This window comes from Neolamprologus multifasciatus, chromosome 11, assembly GCF_963576455.1.
Source record: "Neolamprologus multifasciatus chromosome 11, fNeoMul1.2, whole genome shotgun sequence".
NCBI lineage: Eukaryota > Metazoa > Chordata > Actinopteri > Cichliformes > Cichlidae > Neolamprologus > Neolamprologus multifasciatus.
The window spans coordinates 35,607,426-35,629,308 of NC_140449.1; the positions used below are offsets into that span (position 1 = coordinate 35,607,426).

General features: G+C 46.1%; 1 protein-coding gene across 3 annotated transcripts in view; it reads right to left on the minus strand.

Annotated features, from left to right (window-relative positions):
* Positions 1 to 21,883, minus strand: part of cpne4a (copine IVa) — a 95,175-nt gene that overhangs the window by 52,341 nt on the left and 20,951 nt on the right. For 2 of the 3 annotated variants that reach the window (XM_085177032.1, XM_085177031.1), the window contains exon 3: positions 5,298 to 5,477. In XM_085177032.1, the coding sequence (XP_085033158.1) occupies positions 5,298 to 5,477 (180 nt within the window). Of the gene's footprint in view, positions 1 to 5,297; positions 5,478 to 16,194; positions 16,459 to 21,883 lie in introns of those variants that run through there. The other variant, XM_085177034.1, reaches the window with a different exon arrangement.

A 21,883-nucleotide genomic window follows, 5' to 3' on the forward strand; every position in this document is an offset into this window, starting at 1 on the left:
AAGCTAATGATAGTTATATAAGAGCAGATGCTGCTGGTGCAATAAGCTGTACGTTTTACGTTCAATGGATGATGATCTGATTAGTCGACTATCAAAATAATCATTTGTGGCAGCGCTAGTACATATACAATGACAATAAAGGGCTATTCTATTCTATTCTATTCTATTCTATTCTATTGTAAATCTGCCACCAGGCTGCTGAGCAGATTGAAGGTCCCACATCTCCCCACTTTAAATGCTGCAGGGAGCACGCCCTCCATCAGGACTCTTAAATCCTCGCCCGTCCCTGCAGAGTCACACTTCTTCAGGCTCTCCGTGGTTCCTCCCACTCGGGTCAAACAGTTTGTTTGTACGTCACCTGTTGAAGGTCAGGTGGTGATCGAGCTGCTGAGGCTCTTTCCGGGGACTCGGGGTCAGTGTGGACTATAATTACTATTATTTTGTGATGTGTGTGTGTGTTTGTGTGTCTGCGGGTGTGGCTGTTGGATGGAGGACACCTGAAGTTCCTGCCACACACCTGCTGCTGATCAGGGCTCGTCGGGGGAGCTTAGGAGAGCGTTGGAGCTCCCACTGATGCGGGATCATTGCGTTACATCCCACGTTAGTGTGTGTCAGTGTACAGTAGTGCAGCTCGTGCATGCCCATCACGTGCTTCTGCTGCTTTCCTGCAGGTGGAACCAGAAGGACAGCACAGGGTGTGCAGGAACACGACAGCAGCACGAGCACTGACGTCGGAGGGGAACACACACGCAGGAGTCCAGGGAGCAACGGGGATTTAGTGTGCATCTGTTATTAACTCACTGTAAAACACACTGTTCACTGAAGGGTCCAGCTTTCGGGTCCTTTGTCCCCACATGACAGGCTCAGCTGAGGTCTGCTGGTTCTCCGGAGCCTTTAAAACAGGGGTCACCAGTCCCGGTCCACGACGGTCGGTGTCCTGCAGGTTTTAGATGCTTGATCCACCACCGCTGATTTAAATGATAAATTACCTTCTCAAGAAGTTCTCCAGAGGTAATGAACTAATCGCTTCAGGTGTGTTGACCCAGGGTGATCTCAAACCTGCAGGGACCCTCGTGGACTTTTTTCAGTTCTTTTTGAATTTTATTTTGTCTTCTGTGTCTCACCTGCTCGTTTTTAAAGCTTTGTTCAAGCCTGCTCTTCGTGCTGGATCTGATTTTCTTGCAGCTTTTAGGCGATGATCTGTTTTTGCGGGACATGCCAAGCTGTTAACATATTCTTTAATGTGTTTAAATGCTGCTCCTGAACCGTGTCCCCACTTCAGTTCCAGCATGAAAACCTCTCCTGCTGCTGAAAATCAAACCTGTGCTTTCAGGATAAAAAAGAAGCTGTTTTACTTCATCACGGAGTGAAATCTCGCCCCTCTGCCGCCTCATGTGCCAGAACGGCTTCTTCCAGGCCCGTTAAAAACCTGCGGCGCTCCGGCAGCCATCTGGCTGCTGAGCGAGCTGGCAGAGCTGACGCTGCTGGCAGAAACAGAGACGATGGTGAGGAGGAGGCTTTTCCCGACTTTCCGCAGTCATCCGAGCTGATTGTTTCATCACCCACTTGGCTCCTTCTCCTCATCATCTTCTTCAGATAAGTGTGTTAAAACTCTTCCAACACATTTTTACTTCCCTGCAGGAAACTGAAAACAGTCGGGAGGAAATCCGCAGCGAGGCTCAGCTGACAGACTTCCCGACTTCAGTTTTTAATGAGACCAACAGCAGGTGGAAAATCTGTCTGTTCATCGGATTCTTCAGCTCGAACAAAACACCAAACAAACGTCGACTCCCTCGGACTGCGTTATGATTTATCTTTTCATTATAGCGCAGACTGAATTTAGGTGATTTTAATAAGAGCTGCGTCTGGAGCTCGACTCGAACTGAAAACTTTGTTTCAGCACAAACTTTGGTAATGACAGCAGATGGCTGCCTGTTGCCACGCTGCTATCTGACTGGCGTTTACTCACAGTTGGCAGGACTTCACTTAGAAACAAAGAGACGCTGCTTTCTCTGTGAACAAAGACCGCTGTCTTCTCCAGAAAGCATCTCAAAGGACTGAACGCAGCCGACCATCAACCTGAACGCATCCTCCACACGGTCGTCGCAGTAACGCACCGCTGCATTTAGTCAGGATGAACACGTCTGCGATCAGGTCGGCGAGCCACATTTAAACGTTTCAGATGATTCATGTGAAATTATTCCTGTAGATTTGATTCGTTTGGCGACGCTTGAGCTCACTCCCACAAGCCGTCCCTCAGCTCAAACATTAGCTCGTGCCAGGTTAGACTAATCACACAGTTCAACAGCTCAGACGCCGACGCAGACTCCACATAGAGTCGAGCAAACAGAAATGACGGCAGCATTTTGTGAGCTGCAAAGTGAACAAGCGAGCGAAGTCCACCACCTGTCGATAAGTCTCCAATAACACCAGAAAAAGTTGCAGATCGCTTTTTAGAAAAAATGTCGCTCAAAGGGTCTGAAAACTCGCTAAGTATAGCGACAAAGTTGCTAAGTCGGCAACACTGGAAGACACTCTGAACCACAGACATATGGAGTGGAAGCATTCTGCTTCACGGCCACCAGGGGGCGATACCTGTGGTTGAACAAAGGCTACGTTCACACTGCAGGCGAAAGCGCATCAAATCCGATTTTTTTGACCCTCTGCGACTCATATCCGATCATGGTGTGACAGTGTGAACGGCACAAATCCGATATTTTCAAATCCGATCTGGGTCACTTTCGTATGTGGTGCTGAATCCGATACATATCTGATGTTTTAGAAAGCTGCTGTTTGATGGTCATGTCGCATTAAATCCGTCTTTTACGTCACCGACACAAGACAGACGCCGATTATCAGCGCCGGAGAAGACATCACGAACACTTCCTGGACATCCGGTGAAACTGTTGGGAACAACGTTGGAGAAACGTGAACATTTTATTTGTTCTGTATAATCTGCAGATTCTGACAGAAATCTGCAACTATCCTTTGAAGCAGCGCTCCTCTAAAACAGCAATAAGGATCATTATTAGGTTATTTACATTATTATGTAAATAACAAAATAACTTAAAGCAAAAATTGGGAAACGTGAAGTCCGAAGTCTTTATATTAAGGCCATCAGTCAAACAATACTGTTGGTCTGGGTCTAAACAGAGCGCGTTGTGTGTGACGTCTTCTTTTGCGCATGCGGCCGCTTTGAGCGTTCACACTAGAGCGCGTTTGCTGTCGCATTTTATTTGTAGTGTGAACGAGCAGACAAAAAAATCTGATTTGATCAAAAAATCGGATTTGAGCATCAAGACCTGCAGAGTGAACGTAGCCTTAGACTCGCCGGTCTATGGAAGACAACGGGAAAACGTTCTTGCCTAGACCAGTGTTTCCCACCCTTTTGGAGCCACGGCACATATTTCCCATTAGAAAAATCGCACGGCACACCACCAAACAAAAATGTCACAAAAAGCAGTGAAACAGGTGTAGTGGAAAGCGCTCGGTTTGTCCCCAGCGTACCTTTTTTGCTTTCTTCTGACCATTACTCATGCTAGAGCCTTCAGGGTCGGCGTTTCACCTAATCAGGTGGAACCAGACAATCTTCCACGGCACACCGGATCATTTCAGTGGTTGGGAAACACTGGTATCAGTCAACACCTTCCTGATGAGTTTCAGGCTCAGTCACTCATTTCAGGTGAATTGTCCTGCATATGTAACCTGCTTCCTCACAGCCGCTCACCACATAAGCTCACAAGTGGGCGACGTTCCACTGACTTCATCCATCTGTGGCTTGAACATAGACGTCCGTCCTCATTCCAGGTATTAGATCCTTGTTTGGGTAAAAATACGTTCCTTCAACCTTCAGGCAACAACCAGTGAAATAACTGCTGGCAATGTAAATTTCCAGGTTCTCAACTTGGATGCAAACAGCTGAAGTGACAGCCAATTAGAGGGAAGGATACTGCTGTGATTGACACATGAAGGTTACCTAGGCCAGCAGCCTCCAACCTTTTTTGCGCCACGGACCGGTTTATGCCCGACAATATTTTCACGGACCGGCCTTTAAGGTGTCGCGGATAAATACAACAAAATAAAACTAGTACCAGTACCGAAAATAAGAAGATTTATTCATAACACACGTGAAAAGACCCAGGAAAACTGAGTAAACGATAAAACGATAACAAAATAACACTGAAAAACAATAAAAACCCTGAAAACTATACATTTCGCACCTGAGCCTCAACTCTCGGCCCGTGACAGTACCGGGCCGAGGCCCAGGGGTTGGGGACCGCTGACCTAGGCAACCAGAGCCTGGAATTTCCTCTAGCAACCGATTTACAGAGTGAATGTTGTATATCTGAAACGGGCTTAACTCTGAACACTGACAGATGATGCTTACCCATCAGGCACTGGGCTTTTACAGGCATCCATGTGACGAGCTGTTACACATTCAGTGTTTTGTCTTTTTCTTTGAGCTATTTTTTCTTTTTCCATCCATCGATCAGTGATACCCAAATGTACACTTAAAAACAAACTGCTGTAATATTGAGCTTTTTTACATGGGAGACACTTTTGGTGCCTCTAGTGGACACATGAGGAACTGCAGATTAAGTTTAAACATGTTCAGATTTTCAGGTTTAGTTTGTAGTGAAAACGTTCAGAAAAAACAGGATTATGATTCTCAGCCTCGTCAGCTGCTGCTCGGTTAGCAAACACACACGTGTGTCATGTGGAGAGGCTGAACACACACACACACACAGAAATGTGTTTTATTCCCACGTCATTGTGTCTGCTGCACGCAGGCTGTAATGGAGTCTCTGAAAAGCTGCTGGCTGACAAAAACACGGCGAACAATTAGCTTTTCATCGAGAAAAGAAAAGAAGCCCGAAGAGAAGCTCAGACTTCTGTTTACTGATGTTTTTCTGAAGTGCTGATCTATTAGCAGAAGCTTTGGAAGTCTGTCGGTGTTACAAACTTCACTGGGAACAAAAAGAGCCGTTCAGACCTTCGGCTGAAGTGAGGCTGATGACTGACAGCTTCCTAATGTTTACCTGTGAAAGCACACGCACAGCAGGCGTCCTCTGGCAGCTCTCAGTCTCGCTCTTCAGTTTCGTGACACTCAGGCTCATTTATTCCTGTTTACTTGTTTTCATTGGCTCTCAGGTATTTGTCAGGTGTGTGGAAAAATAGAAACTTCAGTTTTCATTCAACTGTTTCAGAGACGTTTCTTAAATGGGAGTAAGATCGTCTGACGGGAGGCTTGAAGTTAAATAAAGACCATAAATGATAAAGAAGGAACTGTGACTCACCTGTGCTAGCGTGCACTCCACCGATCCCAGGAAGATCGCCTCCTTCAGGCCGTTGTGGCTGCTGTTGATGTCGTACAGCTCGAAGCGCAGACGCTGCACCTCTTCAAAATAAAAGTCCAGCGTGAAAACCTTTGAGTAGGTAGGGCTGACGCAGCTGCGGATCACCTCCGTCCGATCCACCTGCAGGACACCAAACGAAATAACGTGAGTTACTGCTCGATGGCCTCCACCTGCACGTTTACTGCAAATATTACATGAACATGAGCGGTATGAAAGCTAATCCAAGGTGCGACTTTTCATTCTTTCATTCCTGTCGTGCACAAATGTGTGTGATTATTAATTTTCCAGAGTCATGAGGAATCATGACTGCATTACATCGTTTTTTTTAGAACACTTGCAGGTGCAGCAGAAGCAGCATCGTGTAGAAGTCTGAAGGACTCCAGCAACCATCAAAGGTAAGAGCCACAGATCAGAAGCATGTTCAAGTTCAGACTCTAAATGCTGAGTCCCTCTTTATCGCCCGCGGCGTCTCTGGGAGAAATTTTAGCAAAAACCGCCTGAACTCTGGAGTCATCGTGGCTCAGCATCCAGCCCGTCAGCCTGAGTTTGCAGTTGGAGACGGTGTCTGCTTTCTAAATCAAATTCAAGTTGAAGGTCATAGTTTTCACACGTTGGTGGAGTCAGAGTGACTAACCTGGGCTAACAGGGAGCATTTCACCCGGTGCAGTCCCACATCACTGCATCTAGTGATGATTTTGAAGGGCAGGCTTTGTTGGCTCAGTCTCAGATTTTCTTCTTTTTCTCAATCTTTGTTTTAAACTTCAACATTATTTTATTACTTAATTATTTTTCTGTGTAAATTACATCAATGAAAACTTTTTTTTTGGTTAAATAAACGTAAACTCAAATGAGGGTTGGTTTTTGTTTTCTTTTTAATCTTTTTATCTAAAACAGGATAAAGTGAAGCTCACTTCTGTCTGACTTGTGAAAACATCCTGAACTTTTCCATCAGTAAGTGCTGAAGTTATGATGTAGCTGCTAGCCTCTGTTAGCCTCTGCTAGCTTCTGCTAGCCTCAGTTAGCTTCTGCTAGCTTCTGCTAGCCTCTGTTAGCCTCTGCTAGCTTCTGCTAGCCTCAGTTAGCTTCTGCTAGCTTCTGCTAGCCTCTGTTAGCCTCTGCTAGCTTCTGCTAGCCTCAGTTAGCTTCTGTTAGCTTCTGCTAGCTTCTGCTAGCCTCTGCTAGCTTCTGCTAGCTTCTGCTAGCTTCTGTTAGCTTCTGTTAGCTTCTGCTAGTTTCTGTTAGCTTCTGTTAGTCTGTGTTATGGAAACTGTCTTTAACATGGATCTCATATTGTTGAACTTGGACATTTAGTGAACAAACATATGATGTGAGAATGTAATCAAACTGTTTATTTTTTAGGACGCGTGACATTAGCTGGTATAATCTTAGCTTATCACCAGGTGTTGTTGGATTTGGTATTTATTCAAATGCAGCTGAGAACAGGTGAGTCTTCAACTGAAACTTCAATTGAAACTGTACACGTACAAATGTTAAATGGTCACCGTTTAAAAGAGCTACTTGTGATCTTTAAATCTAAGAGTACATATGATGTGGAACCACTACATTCAACATGAAGGGCAAGATGGCGGCTTCCACAAACTCTCATCACTTCTATGTATTTTCAATGGTTTTTATCAGCACACATCAATTTGTGGGGAGATGTACGTCCACAGTAATCAGAGTACGAGTACAATATACGTTATTTTTTCTCCTGCTGACTCACACAGTCAGTGTGTGACTGACTGTGTGAGTCCACACTCCCGTGGTGTAAAACAGCTCTAAGGATCACAGTGTGGGATCTGATCCATAAGTCAGAGCAGGAAAGTGATTGTGGTCAGGAAGTGATGAAGTCTTAAATTAGCAGCGAGCTGCTGAGACGCTGCGTGCAGTCGAAGTCCTCGTCCAACAGTCAGAGTCATCCTCGTCTCCTCGTTTTAAGGGACAGATGGTGAATCAGCTGAAAAGAAATCCGGCGTGAGAAGAAATCCGGCGTCCTGCAAGTGTCTGAGCACGAGTGTAAGAGCTCCGCTGGCTCCGAAACATCTGAAAGCAGGAAATCATCCCACAGGTTCACTCAGCAGTTTGATGTGAAAACAAAAGGTCCTGAAGATCTGCAGTCTCGGCGTCTCTCATTAGTCAGACACAGAAGTTCAAGCATCCGTCGAGGCTTTTCTGTTTCCTCTGTAAAACAAATGAGCAGTTTATGATAAAGAGAAGATGTCAGCACGAAGCTGAAGGTCCCACTCTGATCATACATTCAGCTGCTGCAAAGAGTCTGAACTGTGAGCGATGAACTGTATCAGCAGCACTGTCTAATACATGGAAGCCAATAAATGTTTAATTTTCCACACGTGCCCATGAGCAAGGCTTTGGACGCCGCCAAGCGAGCCAACAAAGCTGCGACAGCAACCCTGAAACGTAACAGAAGAGCACGAGGACCGAGTTCTGGACTGGACCGGGCTGAAACCTGGAACAACAGGACCAGAACAGACCCCGCCCCCCTCCCAGAGCTGAGCTCCGGGTCGAGGAGGCGTCCCACAACACCAAGAGACTGAAGTAAGCACAGACCACAAGAACCCGTCCTCACTGCAAAACCTGACACATGCAGATGTGACCCTGGTGTCTGGAGACCAGTGTTGCCAACTTAGCGACTTTGTCGCTATATTTAGCGAGTTTTCAGATCCCTTAGCGACTTTTTTTCTAAAAAGCGACTAGCGACAAATCTGGTGACTTTTTCTGTTATTGGAGACTTATTTATGACGACTTTTTGACGTGAAAGCGTGTATCGCTCTTACTCTCAACAAGCAGCGGTGCTGCCGTGGGCACCTCGCCCGTGCCAAAGCGCTCACAGGTGGAGGATAGTCCTCCCCCAGCTGCTATCAGGGCAGGAGACGTTCACACCTGTGCGTCCAAACTGCAAATGAATCGTGCATGAGCGAAGCCGCTGCTCCAGCACCGACTGTAACGCAGTCAGTTCTTCTTTTACTGTTAGGCTGTTTTGTGGATCACAAGGTTTAAAACTACTTAATGCCTTAAGTCAAAGCCCGGGTAAAGGAGCAGGGTTGGAATTGTGACATTAAAAAACAATAATTGCTAAAAGAAATTTAATTTGTAGTTCTAAATAAATTCTAAATGCATTTAGGACGTTTATTACTCATTTTATGTCTCTTCCACGATGTTATTTCTCTCTCCAGCAGCGTAGGTTACAATTACATTAGCATGACCAATTATGCAAATTAGGCGATGACGTCATTTAGCGACTTCTAGCGACTTTTAGGACAACCAGTAGGGATTTTCCTCACTGAGGAGTTGGCAACACTGCTGGAGACTCTGTTTGTGCTGCTGTTACCTGCATTCTGTGATTTAGTGGCTTCATGTTTAGTGTTTTTGGTCTTCGTTACTGCGCCTCCTTTGTGTCCCTTGTGTTACGTCTAGTCGTCGTTGCCTCTGTGTTTGTGTGTTTCCTGTTTTACTTTGACAGTCTGCGTCCCGTGTCAGTGTATTCGGTTTTGCTTCCTCCCGGTCTCGTCATGTCTGATTGTTACAGCTGTGTTCCCTCCGTTCCTCCATCTTCCTCCGTGCTGCATTTCCTGCTTTCTCAGTCCTTGCTTCTGGTCTTCGTCCTCAGGTTGTGTCACGCTTAGTTTTCTCCAGTCTGGGCTTTTCTTAGTTCTCTCACTTCCTCCTGTTTGCAGTGTTTTGCTCACTTTTCGTTATCATCCACACTCGTCTCTGTGGCTGCATTTGGGTCCACATTCTCCTCACGCCATGGCGTCTGCGTCAGCGAACGCGGGACAGAACGCGAAGGATGTTCAAACCTTCAAACTGCTCTCCTCTCACACATCATCTCATTCATGAAGCTCATCTGGAAGCTGAGGGGCGGGCACTTCCTGAGAGACTTCCTTCTTTATTAAATGTAGTCAGATTATACAGTAATACTCAGATTACCGTTCTGTCCAGATACGGTCAGTGTGTGAATGTGAATGACATTAAAAAGGGAGGATTTAAAACTCAAAAAGAAACACACACATCATCATCATCATTAAACTCATCATTGGTTCCTTTTAGTTCATATTTAATTTCCCAAACCTCAAATGTCACATCCCTGGGCCGTCTGAGGGGACTCAGCACCGTCCCAGTTTACAGAAAGAAGATGACGAGCGAGAGAAACGGCGTTACAGATCATTACTGACCAGGTAGCATTTGAAGCTCTCACAGTAATGATGGCAGTCAGAGGATCCGACTAAAAGCCAGAATGCACTGAGCGCTGAGCGTGAGCACGACAGGAGGGTTGAAGCTGATTCATGCCAGAGTTCACTTTAGTGTGATGGAGGTGACGCACAGCCAGCATCTGAAAGGGTCGGCTGATGAGGCTACAGCTCACGAATGAATCCATAAATCTGGGAAATGATGTCCTTATTATCTGCACTGTGTGTGTGTGTGTGTGTGTGTGTGTGTGTGTGTGTATAATTTCCCTGGTAGTTATTCAAAGGATGCAAATATGCCAGAGAACAAATCCGTGATCAGATGTATCCCGCTCCTGTGCCATGCCTGCGACGCCGCGTCCGTTCCAGTAAAACGTTATTAATATAACAGATAAAACTCAAAGTAATTCACAACAACAACAAGCACCGAGTGTTGAACGAGTTTAGCTGCTTTTTAAAAGAGTCCACAGAGCTGAGGTGCAGTTCCAGAGCCTGGGGTGTCGTCAGGCCCCCCCAAAGCACCAATCAAAGCAGAAATACTGTGTGACATCATTCACGAGTCAAAATGACAGTCGTGGATACGCTGGCGTCTGCTGGGATGGTGTTGCTGCACGTTTCTGTTGTTTCCACATGAAACTGAGACCAAGTTGATCACGTCGGCGCTGACTCGTCTGCTGAGGATCACAGAGCAGGTCAGACTCACTCGATGATGATGATGATGGCGGAGTCCCTGATTGACCCAGGCGCCGTATTAGTCGACAGACTACTGCAGCAGCCTGAGCAGCTCAGCTGTAACAGAGCCTCAGAGCAGAGATGCTGCAGCGGGACGATGAGCCAAACATCACATCCAGGTCGTCAGCTACACCTGACAGTCTGTCACTGACTGTGTGTAGAGGGAAAGATGGACCCAAATGCAGACCAAACAAAACGTGACTTGAATAAAAAAACGAGCCAAATAACTGCAAACAAAAAGCAAAACTAACAATAAACTAAACTGGGAGCTGAATTAAATGAAAACAACAGGAGAGAGAAAACACGACACGAACTCCTGGCCTGAAAACAAAGCAGACGATGTGACAATGACACACTGAAAACAGCTGACTGACATGAGCCCAGTGACAGGACAGGGGAAGTGAAACTAAATACACAAGAATCCTTCAAAATAAAACAGGAAACACTGAAACGACATGACAACACAAGCTTAGCAGACCTACCACGCGATGAACGACACAAGAACCCAAACACAGAAACCAAGGAAACAATAAATAATGACTGCCTTTAACCTAAAAGCTAAACAGCAACGACACATGAACTGATCACAAATCTAAAATGAGACGAATACAAAATGTACTGAGAGCCAGCCTCACACGCCTCAGTGTGTCAGCACAGAGCGAGCAGAGCGCCATTATTTTACTTCCACCAAAACATTAAATCAAACTTCGCTAACATCGTCAGCCTGCCAAGAGTCTGAACTGTAGGGGGCAGTAAAGAGAGAAGAAATTGACCACAAATAACAGACTGAGCGCCTCGTGCTTGTTAAAGCATCAGGAGCAAAACATTTTCCTCTGGTCCTCCAGGTGAGCCTCAGATCACCTGTTCAACTATCACTTTAAACATCTCAGTGTGGCGGTGATGTCATGGTGGGCCTCCCCACGGCTGCAGGTACGACCTGCTAACGAAGCCACCAAAACAAACACACCTGTCAATTTCTTTGAGCTGTTTTTCACTTTGACCGACGGCCCGAGTGAACCTGACGGGTCACGCAGACCTCGTGTTTGACAAGCCTGATCTAAATGCTTCAAACCTGATGTCCACACACAGCCTGCACTTACACGATCCCAGGAATGCATTTGTGTTTAGATAAGACGGAGAAGTTTGTCCCTCCTCCTCAGAGGAATCTTCTTTGCAGCAGCACAAAAACACTCGAAGCCTCTGAAATAGATCCAGATGAACTTTCTTCCCTGTCGCACTACAACGAGCGTTCGGAGCTTGGAAACAGGAAAACTGGCGTGAAGCAGCAGCAAAAAAGCACTATAACAATAAAATGTGGTCTTAATGCACATCCATATATACGTCTGAGCGTGATGATTGTGGGGGTTGTGTGAAAGAGAGGTGTGAAGATTCGTGGTTAAAATTACAATCTGACAAAAACACAGCTGCCGTTGTTTTAAATTAGATCTGTAACAAAGACCGAGGCTGAAGGACGCCGCGCACACTTTGTTATTTACATACAAATTTAATTTAAATCTCATCGTGACCATCGGACAATCTACAGTCTTTATTGCTGCTGGAGCCGTGACGCGGTACACTATCATCATATCACTAATAACAGGGCACTTTATTGTGGCGATCATGGAAGAGGTTTGATTTTTTTCCATATCCTGATTTTAGTTTCTAGTTTTCTTCTCCTGTCTGTCTTCCTGGTTTCCATTTCCTGTTTTACTTTGACAGTTCCTCTTCCTTGTGCGTTCCTGTCTGACTCCTCCCACTGATTCCCTACCTCTGTGTCTGTCGCTACCCGATCCGTACCGGAAACCCGATCGGTACCCCGCATGCGCAAATCTTACGTCACTTCCTCTCTTTGCCAACATTGCGACATTCAATATATTTGAATGACACGGTTAGCGCCCAGTTAGCTCCTAGCATTTCTCAGCAGCGCTGCCTCCTTTTCGACTACCGGGACATTTAAACGATGGATAATCCGTATACAAACAAATTCATGCTTTTCTCCTCAACAAAAAACGAGCCGCCCCCGCCAGCGGTGGAGAAACCGGGAGGGGAGATGGCGGTCCCCGTGCCAGGGGAGCCTGCGCGACCTGGGCCCGAGGTCGAGGATCGAGCGGCCCCGGAGCGTCAGATGCGCCCGGTAATGAGCCCCTCCCGGGGCCGGCGGGGTCGGCTTGCTAGGTAGCCGGCCTCCGGACCAGTTTCGCCGCTGCTGTTGGAGGCGTGGCCGACCCCCGGACAAGCCTCGCCGCCATTTGAGGTGTGGGCGGCCTCCGCAAGGGACTTTGCTCTGTTCCCAGGTTGGGAACCGGCGGGGTGGGGGAGTAGGTTCGGCCGGATGACTCCCCGGCCTCAATCGGGCGATGGGGGTGTGTGGTGGGGCGTGGTCTGCGGTGGCGTGCAGGGAGGGCGGACGCACCTGCACGGCATCCGCAATCACGCCCGCCAGGTTAAAACACGGGGACTCCGGTGTGTGGTGTGATGCAAATATAAAATAAAATGGCTCAGAACACTGATCCCTGGACCCGCCGTGCCTTATTCATGCCACGGACGCCAATTCAGTTTACAACAGGGTTCATTCGCTCGGTCAGCAGGTGGCAGTATCCTCGTACACTGGGGAGTAAACTGCCATTAAACGAACAGAAGAAGAAGAAAACATCTGCACATGCGCAGTAAGGATCGGGGAGTCCTGATCCGTCACTATCTTTTTATCTTTCGTTTTTGTCTACATTATATTAAATGTTTCATTATTGAAAACATTTTAAGATTTACTTATTATTCTTAACATCTTAACAGATACTCTGACCTGTAACTATCGTGAAACGCTTTGACCGGAAGTACACACCTTTCGCGCATGCGGGGTACCGATCGGGTTTCCGGTACGGATCGGGTAGTGACTGTGCCATCATCTTATAAAAGATGGAGTTTCTGAACCAATCATAAGATTCGCTTAAACCTGCAGTATTTTTAGTGCCTGCAGGGGGCGACGCCTGTGGTTATTATATTGTCTGTGTTCCTGTTCTGTCTGCGGATAATGAGAACTTCAAATTGTTCCCTTTTGTGCCTGATTGTGCGTTCAGTCCTGTCTCTATACACTCATAGCCACATCATCAGGCTCGACCTGCTTCTTCAGAGCTGCTTTAAATCTTCAGCGAGGGGCTGAAAACATTCCTCACAGATTTTGGTCATATTGGCATGACATCATCACACAGCTTCTGATCACTTCCTGTAAACGCCATAGATGGTTATGTGGGCAAACCCAGCAGATCAGCACATTCTGCAACAACAACCACGTTCAAAATCTCTAAAATCTCATTTCTCTCTGATGAATCTGCATTGAAAGCAGCTCAGAGGTGCAGAGATGGACCTGAGAGAGATCAGCCAAACATTATCATCACGACTGAAGGCTCAGCGGATGACGAGAGCTTCAAATTGAAATGCAAAGGAAAGTGATTTGCATCTAAACTCAAAGCTCTCACAGCTTCTGTTTAAGTTTGCATTTTTATTTTCAGCCAAACAATCAGAAAACTGAGGAGTGGAAAGAAAGCCGGGAAACACGTGCTGTGATTCTAGATGTGCACAAACGTCCTGTCATCTATCTGAGGAAACACACAATCCCTCAAAGTCTGATCTAATCTGCATCTGAAGAACACGAAGCGTCGTTTTCTCCACATCTCAGCTCTGCCGAGACAAAGACAGCAAATCGTTCTTCTGTGACGCCATCCCACCTCCTCTTCAACCTCCCGCCGCGTTCGGCAGAAAGACGCGAACCTGAACACAAAGCCAGACACTCAGAGATGAAGCGAAGACGAAAGTGGGACGAGAGGAAGAATAAGAGCGAGTGTGGAGGGAGAACAGAGGGGAGGAAGAGGAGGGGTGTGTGTCTGTGCGGACACCGAGCGACATTTCATCTGGATTCCCAGACGGCTAAAAATAAAAACACAAAGTGGGACGACAGAGACCAGAAACCAGGTCTGAGCGAGTCTGACAGCTTCATCACAGCCCTGCACACAAACAGCCCCTCTTTGGTCTTTAGTGTCGACGCTGTTAAAATGAATCTTCCTCTGTGATCATTTAATCTTCCATCCTTTGTGTGTTTGTGGTCTTTAAGACATTTGTCCTCGCCGTCCTGCAGCAGAAAAATGGGCCCAGCTGCAGGTCGTCCTTCCTGCGCAGCAGAACGACGCCAACACGACACGGGAGCGTTTGTAAAACGGGTGTACGACGAAGAGGTTACTCTCACTTTACGTTATTTCACTTTGATTGAAGTTGGACGGGTCAGTAAAAACCAGTTTTATCACTTTATCAGCAACACTGGCTGACAGCTGACAGACTGGACCTCACAGCAGACGTGTTCACGGTCAGATTGCTGCATTAGAAATGACGCAAACGGTCCAGTTCAGGGAATAAGCTGATTAGCTAACACACAGTTAGCGACTGCATCCACATGTCAGTCAAAGAGGCCACGCCCCTAATAATGCAAACTTTAAACAGGTGAGTGTATAAACATCCTCTCCCCCGTACAGATGTTATAAAGGGGGAGTGAGAGCAGTTTGTGTGTCAGGCTGTAAACATGGTTATTTCTGCTGCAAAGTAACATGAGGACTGACTCACTGCTGCCTCTGCTGGACGTCAGAGGAACTGCACTATGCTTCATTCTACTGCCCCAGAGGCCGATTCTCACTCATAACCTGTGACGAGCTATACAATAATACAGAGAAACACAAACAGATGGCGCCTATGAGCAGCACTTTGGCGACAGTGGGAAGGAAAAACTCCCTTTTAACAGGAAGAAACCTCCAGCAGAACCAGGCTCAGGGAGGGGCGGGGCCATCTGCTGTGATTGGTTGGTGTGGGAGAAGGAAGACAGGATAAAGACATGCTGTGGAAGAGAGACAGAGGTTAATAACAACTAATGATCACATGCAGAGATGTGTATAAACACCCAGTGCATCATGGGAATCCCCCGGCAGCCTACATCTATTGCAGCATAACTAAGGGAGGATTCAGGGTCACCTGGTCCAGCCCTAACTATATGCTTTAGCAAAAAGGAAAGTTTGAAGCCTAATCTTAAAAGTAGAGATAGTGTCTGTCTCCTGAATCCAAACTGGAAGCTGGTTCCACAGAAGAGGGGCCTGAAAACTGAAGGCTCTCCCTCCCATTCTACTTTTAAATACTCTAGGAACAACAAGTAGGCCTGCAGAGCGAGAGCGAAGTGCTCTAATAGGGTGATATGGTACTACAAGGTCATTAAGATAAGATGGGGCCTGATTATTTAAGACCTTGTATGTGAGCAGCAGGATTTCCACACTAATAAATGTTAAACTGAGCTCCAGTGCAGTTTACATTTGCGAGCCTGTGATGATTTCTCGGTGTCTCGCTGTGTCTGTTTTTGTCGTTTCTGTGTCTCTTCTCTGATTCTGCGTCTTTGCAGCTGTTTTGTTGTGTTGTCGTCTTAAAGCTTCACTCTTCCATCCCTGAAGATTTCAGTGACAGAGAGCGACGAGCAGAAAATGTCACACTGACATCACCATCTCAGCTGTCAACACTCTCAAGCTTACTCTGCGTCTGTCAGCGAGGACAGAAACCTGTTTGCATGCTACACATCCAGCACGTAACGCACAAACACTGCTCAGCTGTAGACTCGTGAATAACATGTGCGTCCTGACAAACGGCTGCTTTAAAGACACGAGTTTTGAAGGAAATCTGCTCACTGGCGTCTGTCAGTGTCCAAACTGAAGCTGACTAAACAGCTCAGGCAGCTTCAGATGAAACTAGATTTAACTGAAGGGAGGAGAGAGGGCGTCCACAGCACTAAAGACAGTCCCCGGGCCAATAAAACATTTATAACCACAGCCTCAGTGCAAACATCATAATAAAACCACCATTACACTTTGATGACTTACTGGCATCGCTGGGCCCTGAACGAGCATTAAGAGCTCACCCGGATCATAATCCCCGCTGACACCAGAGACTCAAACCCCACAGCAGTGAGAACAACGCCGGCCCACTCGCAGCAAGGCTCCTGCACAGAGGCGCCGATCGCCTCCATCCTTCTGTATGTTGGATCACTCCTCCCTCGGTGGGAGGAGCGCGCCATCAGGATGTTTGTTTGTTTATCTCTCAGAGTTAAGTGACGAAACAGACGTGTCGTACCCTGCAGTATAGAGGTGGGAATCACCATACATCCCACGATACGATATTATCACAATACTTAACGCACGATACGATATTATTACGATATTATTGATTAATAAATAAAATCACGATACTACACAGTATCGATCTTTTCCCCCACCCCTAGTGACGATGCCGAGTCTCCATCCACACGCTCTGATTCAGCTGCATGACAGGAAACGCCTCCTGTGGGACCCACCACAGCGTCACCTAATTAAAACAGTCCAGTTTATTCAGCTGCTGTGAAGGAGGAGATGATCTACTGGGACCAGAGACGTTTATTCCTGCTGAAAGTTGAACCGTGGGGACTGTGGGACGGACTCGCTGCTGCAGTAGGGGTGGGGGGAAAAATGGATACTGTGTAGCATGGTGATATTTTGTTTGCTAATAATGTATGGATACAGGGACAGCAGAAATCGATACTTTGTTACAAAAAGGTTTTTGTGCTCTGACTTCAGAGCATGTTGATCCTTTTTCTGAGCAAGAATCCTGACATTCCTTCACTGTCCAAATGTGTTTAATAAACATGACAGTTTACTTATTTTAATTTAAGACATGTTTTATTTTAATTAAGTTTAAAACTTTTTTATTTAATGTAAAATTATATTTAGTTTTAATTTACTTTCAAATTCTTCAGTTGCTGAAGGGGCTGCATAGTTTTCATAAACTGCATAGTTCAGAATAGCTATAATTGTACCAGATGGTTGATTCAGTTAAGTTGGACTAGACTGTAATACAAACCGTTCAGTTTGTCAACAATCAAACTGAAATGAGAGAAAGACTGAGTGTGAGACTTTGATATTAGAGAAAATGAATATTGATAAAGTTTACCTTTATGTACAGAATCTGAATATCACAAAATATTTTAAAAATTGCAATAATATCGTATCGTGAGTTAAGTATTGTGATAATATCGTATCGTGGGATGTTTGGTGATTCCCACCTCTAATCGTCACCAAACACAGAAGCGACATTAAAGCGGTTTATAACTCAACTTTAATATTTTACTTTTATTTGATGTTCTTACATAATCCAAAAGCTTTTGGAGAACCATTTGCTGTGAAAATCTCGAAGCACGGTTTCCTTTTAGTGGCTTTTTAAAGTAAAACGTGGGTTTAAGACAAATCACAACCCAACAACTAGAAGAAAAGAGTTTTATAGTTTGAACCCAAACTAGCCGACGTCAACAGGCTTTTGTAGTGGACGTATGTTAGGAACGACGGTCAGACGGATCATGTGTCACACTTCCTACTGCCTCAGGGAGGCGCTGCAGAGGTGAACTGGAGCCTCCACAGTCACAAGTGGGTCAGAGGGAATTCAGCTCCACGAGAAGCTCTGAGATTTCCTCAGAACAAACCTGTCCGTGCATCAGCAGGTGGTTCAGCACATGTTTAAAGGCAGGATTCAGGGAATGTAAATAATTAGAGTCTAAAATGTAATTTAGTGTCCAAACAGAGCAGCTGGGAGTGAGTCTGCTCTAATAAAGGATCTCAGATAGGATGGCGTGGAGGTGCTCGCGGTGACCCGATTCAAAAAGAAGGACAGGCAGAAGTTCTTTCAAATCTAGTATTTAAATTAGTGAGAAGGCACTGGAAAAATACAGGAGGTCATTTCAGCTGTAATTATGACGGAGGGGGGTGGAAATGACCCACATAAACTCCAGACTGCATTAAAATCACAGCAGGTTATATTAACACCAGCTCCCCGGGGGAAATAAAGCCGTCTCAGTGGAGCCAAAATTAGCTCTCGTTCCAGACGCAGGTTGGTAAGAGTGCGATTAAACCAAAACAAGGCGCTGAAAGAGGCTAAAAGGCAGCGGCGTTCACAGAGGAGCGTTCACAGAGGAGCGTTCACAGAGGAGCGTTCACAGAGGAGCGTTCACAGAGGAGCGCTCACAGAGGAGCGTTCACAGAGGAGCGCTCACAGAGGAGCGTTCACAGAGGAGCGTTCACAGAGGAGCGCTCACAGAGGAGCGTTCACAGAGGAGCGCTCACAGAGGAGCGTTCACAGAGGAGCGTTCACAGAGGAGCGTTCACAGAGGAGCGTTCACAGAGGAGCGTTCACAGAGGAGCGTTCACAGAGGAGCGCTCACAGAGGAGCGTTCACAGAGGAGCGCTCACAGAGGAGCGTTCACAGAGGAGCGTTCACAGAGGAGCGTTCACAGAGGAGCGTTCACAGAGGAGCGTTCACAGAGGAGCGCCGCTCGTTTCCCAGAGAAGAGGAAAATCTGTTTGAAGTGACAATAACGCACAGCTGCTGATGAGGAGGCTGATTGGGTTTTAATGGCGGCGCCCTCGCCCCTTAATCACTCCATCAGCAACAATCACTCGCTTTGTCTTCCCACTGATGAGCTGACACGCTATCAGCACTGATATCAACTGTTGTCTTGTTTACTCAGCAGGCCGGCGGGGGCTTTCAAATAAAGACAATAATTAAACAATTTAGTCCAAATTTATATAAAAGATTTGAAAAGGAGATCGTCTCATTGTGACGCTGCAGGAGACGACGACACAGGAAACGCTCCAGCTGGGAGCAGGAAGCGGCCGAAACAAAGGCAAAGGCCTCCCTGGCTGCACACGTCCTGATCGGGCACGTGCCCGCCGCTCGCCTCTCTCTCAGCGTCGTGCACACTGCACCCACCAAACACTGGATGTGGGATAGACTCACATCATGACCAATACTGGACATTTATACGGCGTCCAGACAACCATGACCGCTGTGATGCTCAACATTTGAACTTTTTATTGGACGCCTGTGACAGGTGCAGCAAATGATTCACAAATGTCATGTTTTGTGTTTACAAACATCAGCGTTGTTGTTATCAACATGATTCACATGAAGATTATTTATAAAGAAGTGTCAGAGTTGTGTGCAGGAGTTTCCTGTGTTTCTCTAACTGCTTTAATTATTTTAATTAATCAACTTATTTTTTGTAACCACGTTAAAACTGTTGTTTATTAAAATGTGTTGAAATATTAAAAACATTAAAGTAATAATGGTTAAAGGAATTCCTTTTAAAAGAAGTACAATAAGTTTAATAAGTGTAAAAAACCATCCTCATTATATATGGTTCATTTTTACAAGTGTCCTGTTTTATTGTGAAAAGCTTCGTGAGAGGAAGCAGCACATGTTGGAACTTCCTGTAAAGCTCGGGACATTTCTGCTCCACGTCCATGAAGCAGCCGTCCGCTGATCACGCTGCTTCACACATCACTGTTATGACCTGGCGTTGCGTTCCAGATCATCAATGACATCATTCGATTGTGTCAGATGATAACTGGAGTCGCGTACAAATGTGTAAACAAAGCTACAGAAAGATGAACCTCCAGAGGAGACGGAAACATGGCTCAACAGAAGCAGCATAAAAACGGCGTCTATAATGAGTTTGACGTTGAAAAGAGTCCACAACGACCACATGTGGACCATAAATAACCCGAACACGGAGGCCAAGCAGACGTCAACACTAGACGTCCAAAAAAAAAAAAAAAAGACGTCCTAGGGCTGTGCGATATGACCAGAATCTCATCTCCCGATATAAGACATCTATCGTCTGATAACGATATAAATCACAAAAATGTAACATTTTCTGTAAAGTCTGTGAATCTCGTGCAGCTCGACTTGTGTGAAGCGTTTCCAGCTGTGCGTCGTGTAGCTGAGTCGAGTGTTTTAACGATGCATGAAACGATACATTTTTAGACATAAGTTGTAACGGCGCCGTTTTCTTTGTGAGTATTTATTACACGGCGTGCTGCGGGGAAAAGCCTGTTCTAACGTTTGAGTCTAAGCTTTATTTTTTAGCACCTGGCGTCTTTTTTTTACTTCTCATCCGTAAATAATCTGCATCTTTCACTTGATCCAGTTTATTTTGAAAAGTCTCAACAAGATCTTGAGCTTTATTGTGAAAGGTTTATGTGGTACATAAACAAGCGGACACGCGATGCTGTTACCGTCGTTGTTGCTAACGACGACGCATAAAAACAGGCGCTTGTCCATCCGTAGTGTGGTGATATTAAATATAAGAGAAAGAGAGAACTTTAAGAAATGAATAATAACTACAGTGACATCAAAACCATGAAAACATATCGCCATAAACAGTTTATTTTGCGACACCACGAAACAAACGATAGCGTAAAATGAAACGATGTTTTTATATCGTCATCCGATATATATCGTTATATCGAACAGCCCTACGTTGTCCTTCAGCGGACCAAATCTGTGCGTCCAAAAACTTCTAAAAGACGTCACTCCGGCATCACTTTGTGAGCAGCTGTTTATCTGCTCAGCCTCACACGAGTCCCTGATGTGATGAAAACAGGAGCTGCAGCAGAGACTCAGTCAGAGAGCAGCACAGTAGCAGAGTTATAAACCTGCACACTCGCTGCAGCTTCAGTCGAGTGCTCTGATTCCTTCTGCTGGATCACATGGAGACTCCAACATCTGCCCCCCGGGTAGAAACAATGACCCGCTCAGTGTCCCCAAGATAACAACTGATGAAGAGCCTCCCTCAGCTGGTTTCTTTTATACAATCACTTTATCCTTTAATCAAAGATCAGCTGATTCTGAGGGGGTCGGGGGGGAAGTCTCCTCAGCCTGTGGTCTTTGTGAGCGTGCTCAGTGAGGCCGATCCAGTTCATCATAAAAGGTTTCTGTCACTCCATAAAGGACAGAGACATCATTTGGAGCGCTGTTTCAAGTGCAGCGTCGACACGAGGCTGGAACAGCTGTTCTCAGTAAAGGCGGAGCTTTAAATTACAGCTGTTACAGCTGTGCAGCTGCTCTTTAACCATTGCAGAGGTCATTAAACGTGTACTGCCTGTGCACATCAACTGTGTAAAACCTTCCTGCATTAATAAGACATGAACGAAGCACAGCAGAGGCTCATTTGTGTGTTTACTGTCCCACTGTGTTTGGACCCGACGCCTCATCCGAGTTTCCCAAAAACAGAATCCACCAGAGAATTCCATCACTTTTCTCCTTCATCAGCTGTCGTGTCAATAAGGAAGCTGAGCTGCATCCAAAAATGCTCCTCCAGATGGCTGATCTCCGAGAGGAGAAGAAGAGCGCCGCCGCGGAGGGAGAGGACGGTCTTATTACAGCGTCGCTGCGGTAACAGATAACAGCGTCTGTCACAGGAACACCTGAGTCCAGAAAGCACCACCTGATTACACACCTGAGGAGCACTTAGGAGAACTGGTCCAGATCTCACACACACACACACACACGCACGCACACACACACACACACACACGCACACACACACACACACACACACACACACACACGCGCACGCACGCACACACACACGCACCGTTTGCAGGTGGCTCTACATTCAAACGAGGGGAAAATCAGTTTTTATCCGCTCAGGAGGAAACTGTCGGGTCTGCACTTGAATTTGAGATCAAGTCATGGTTTTTGACA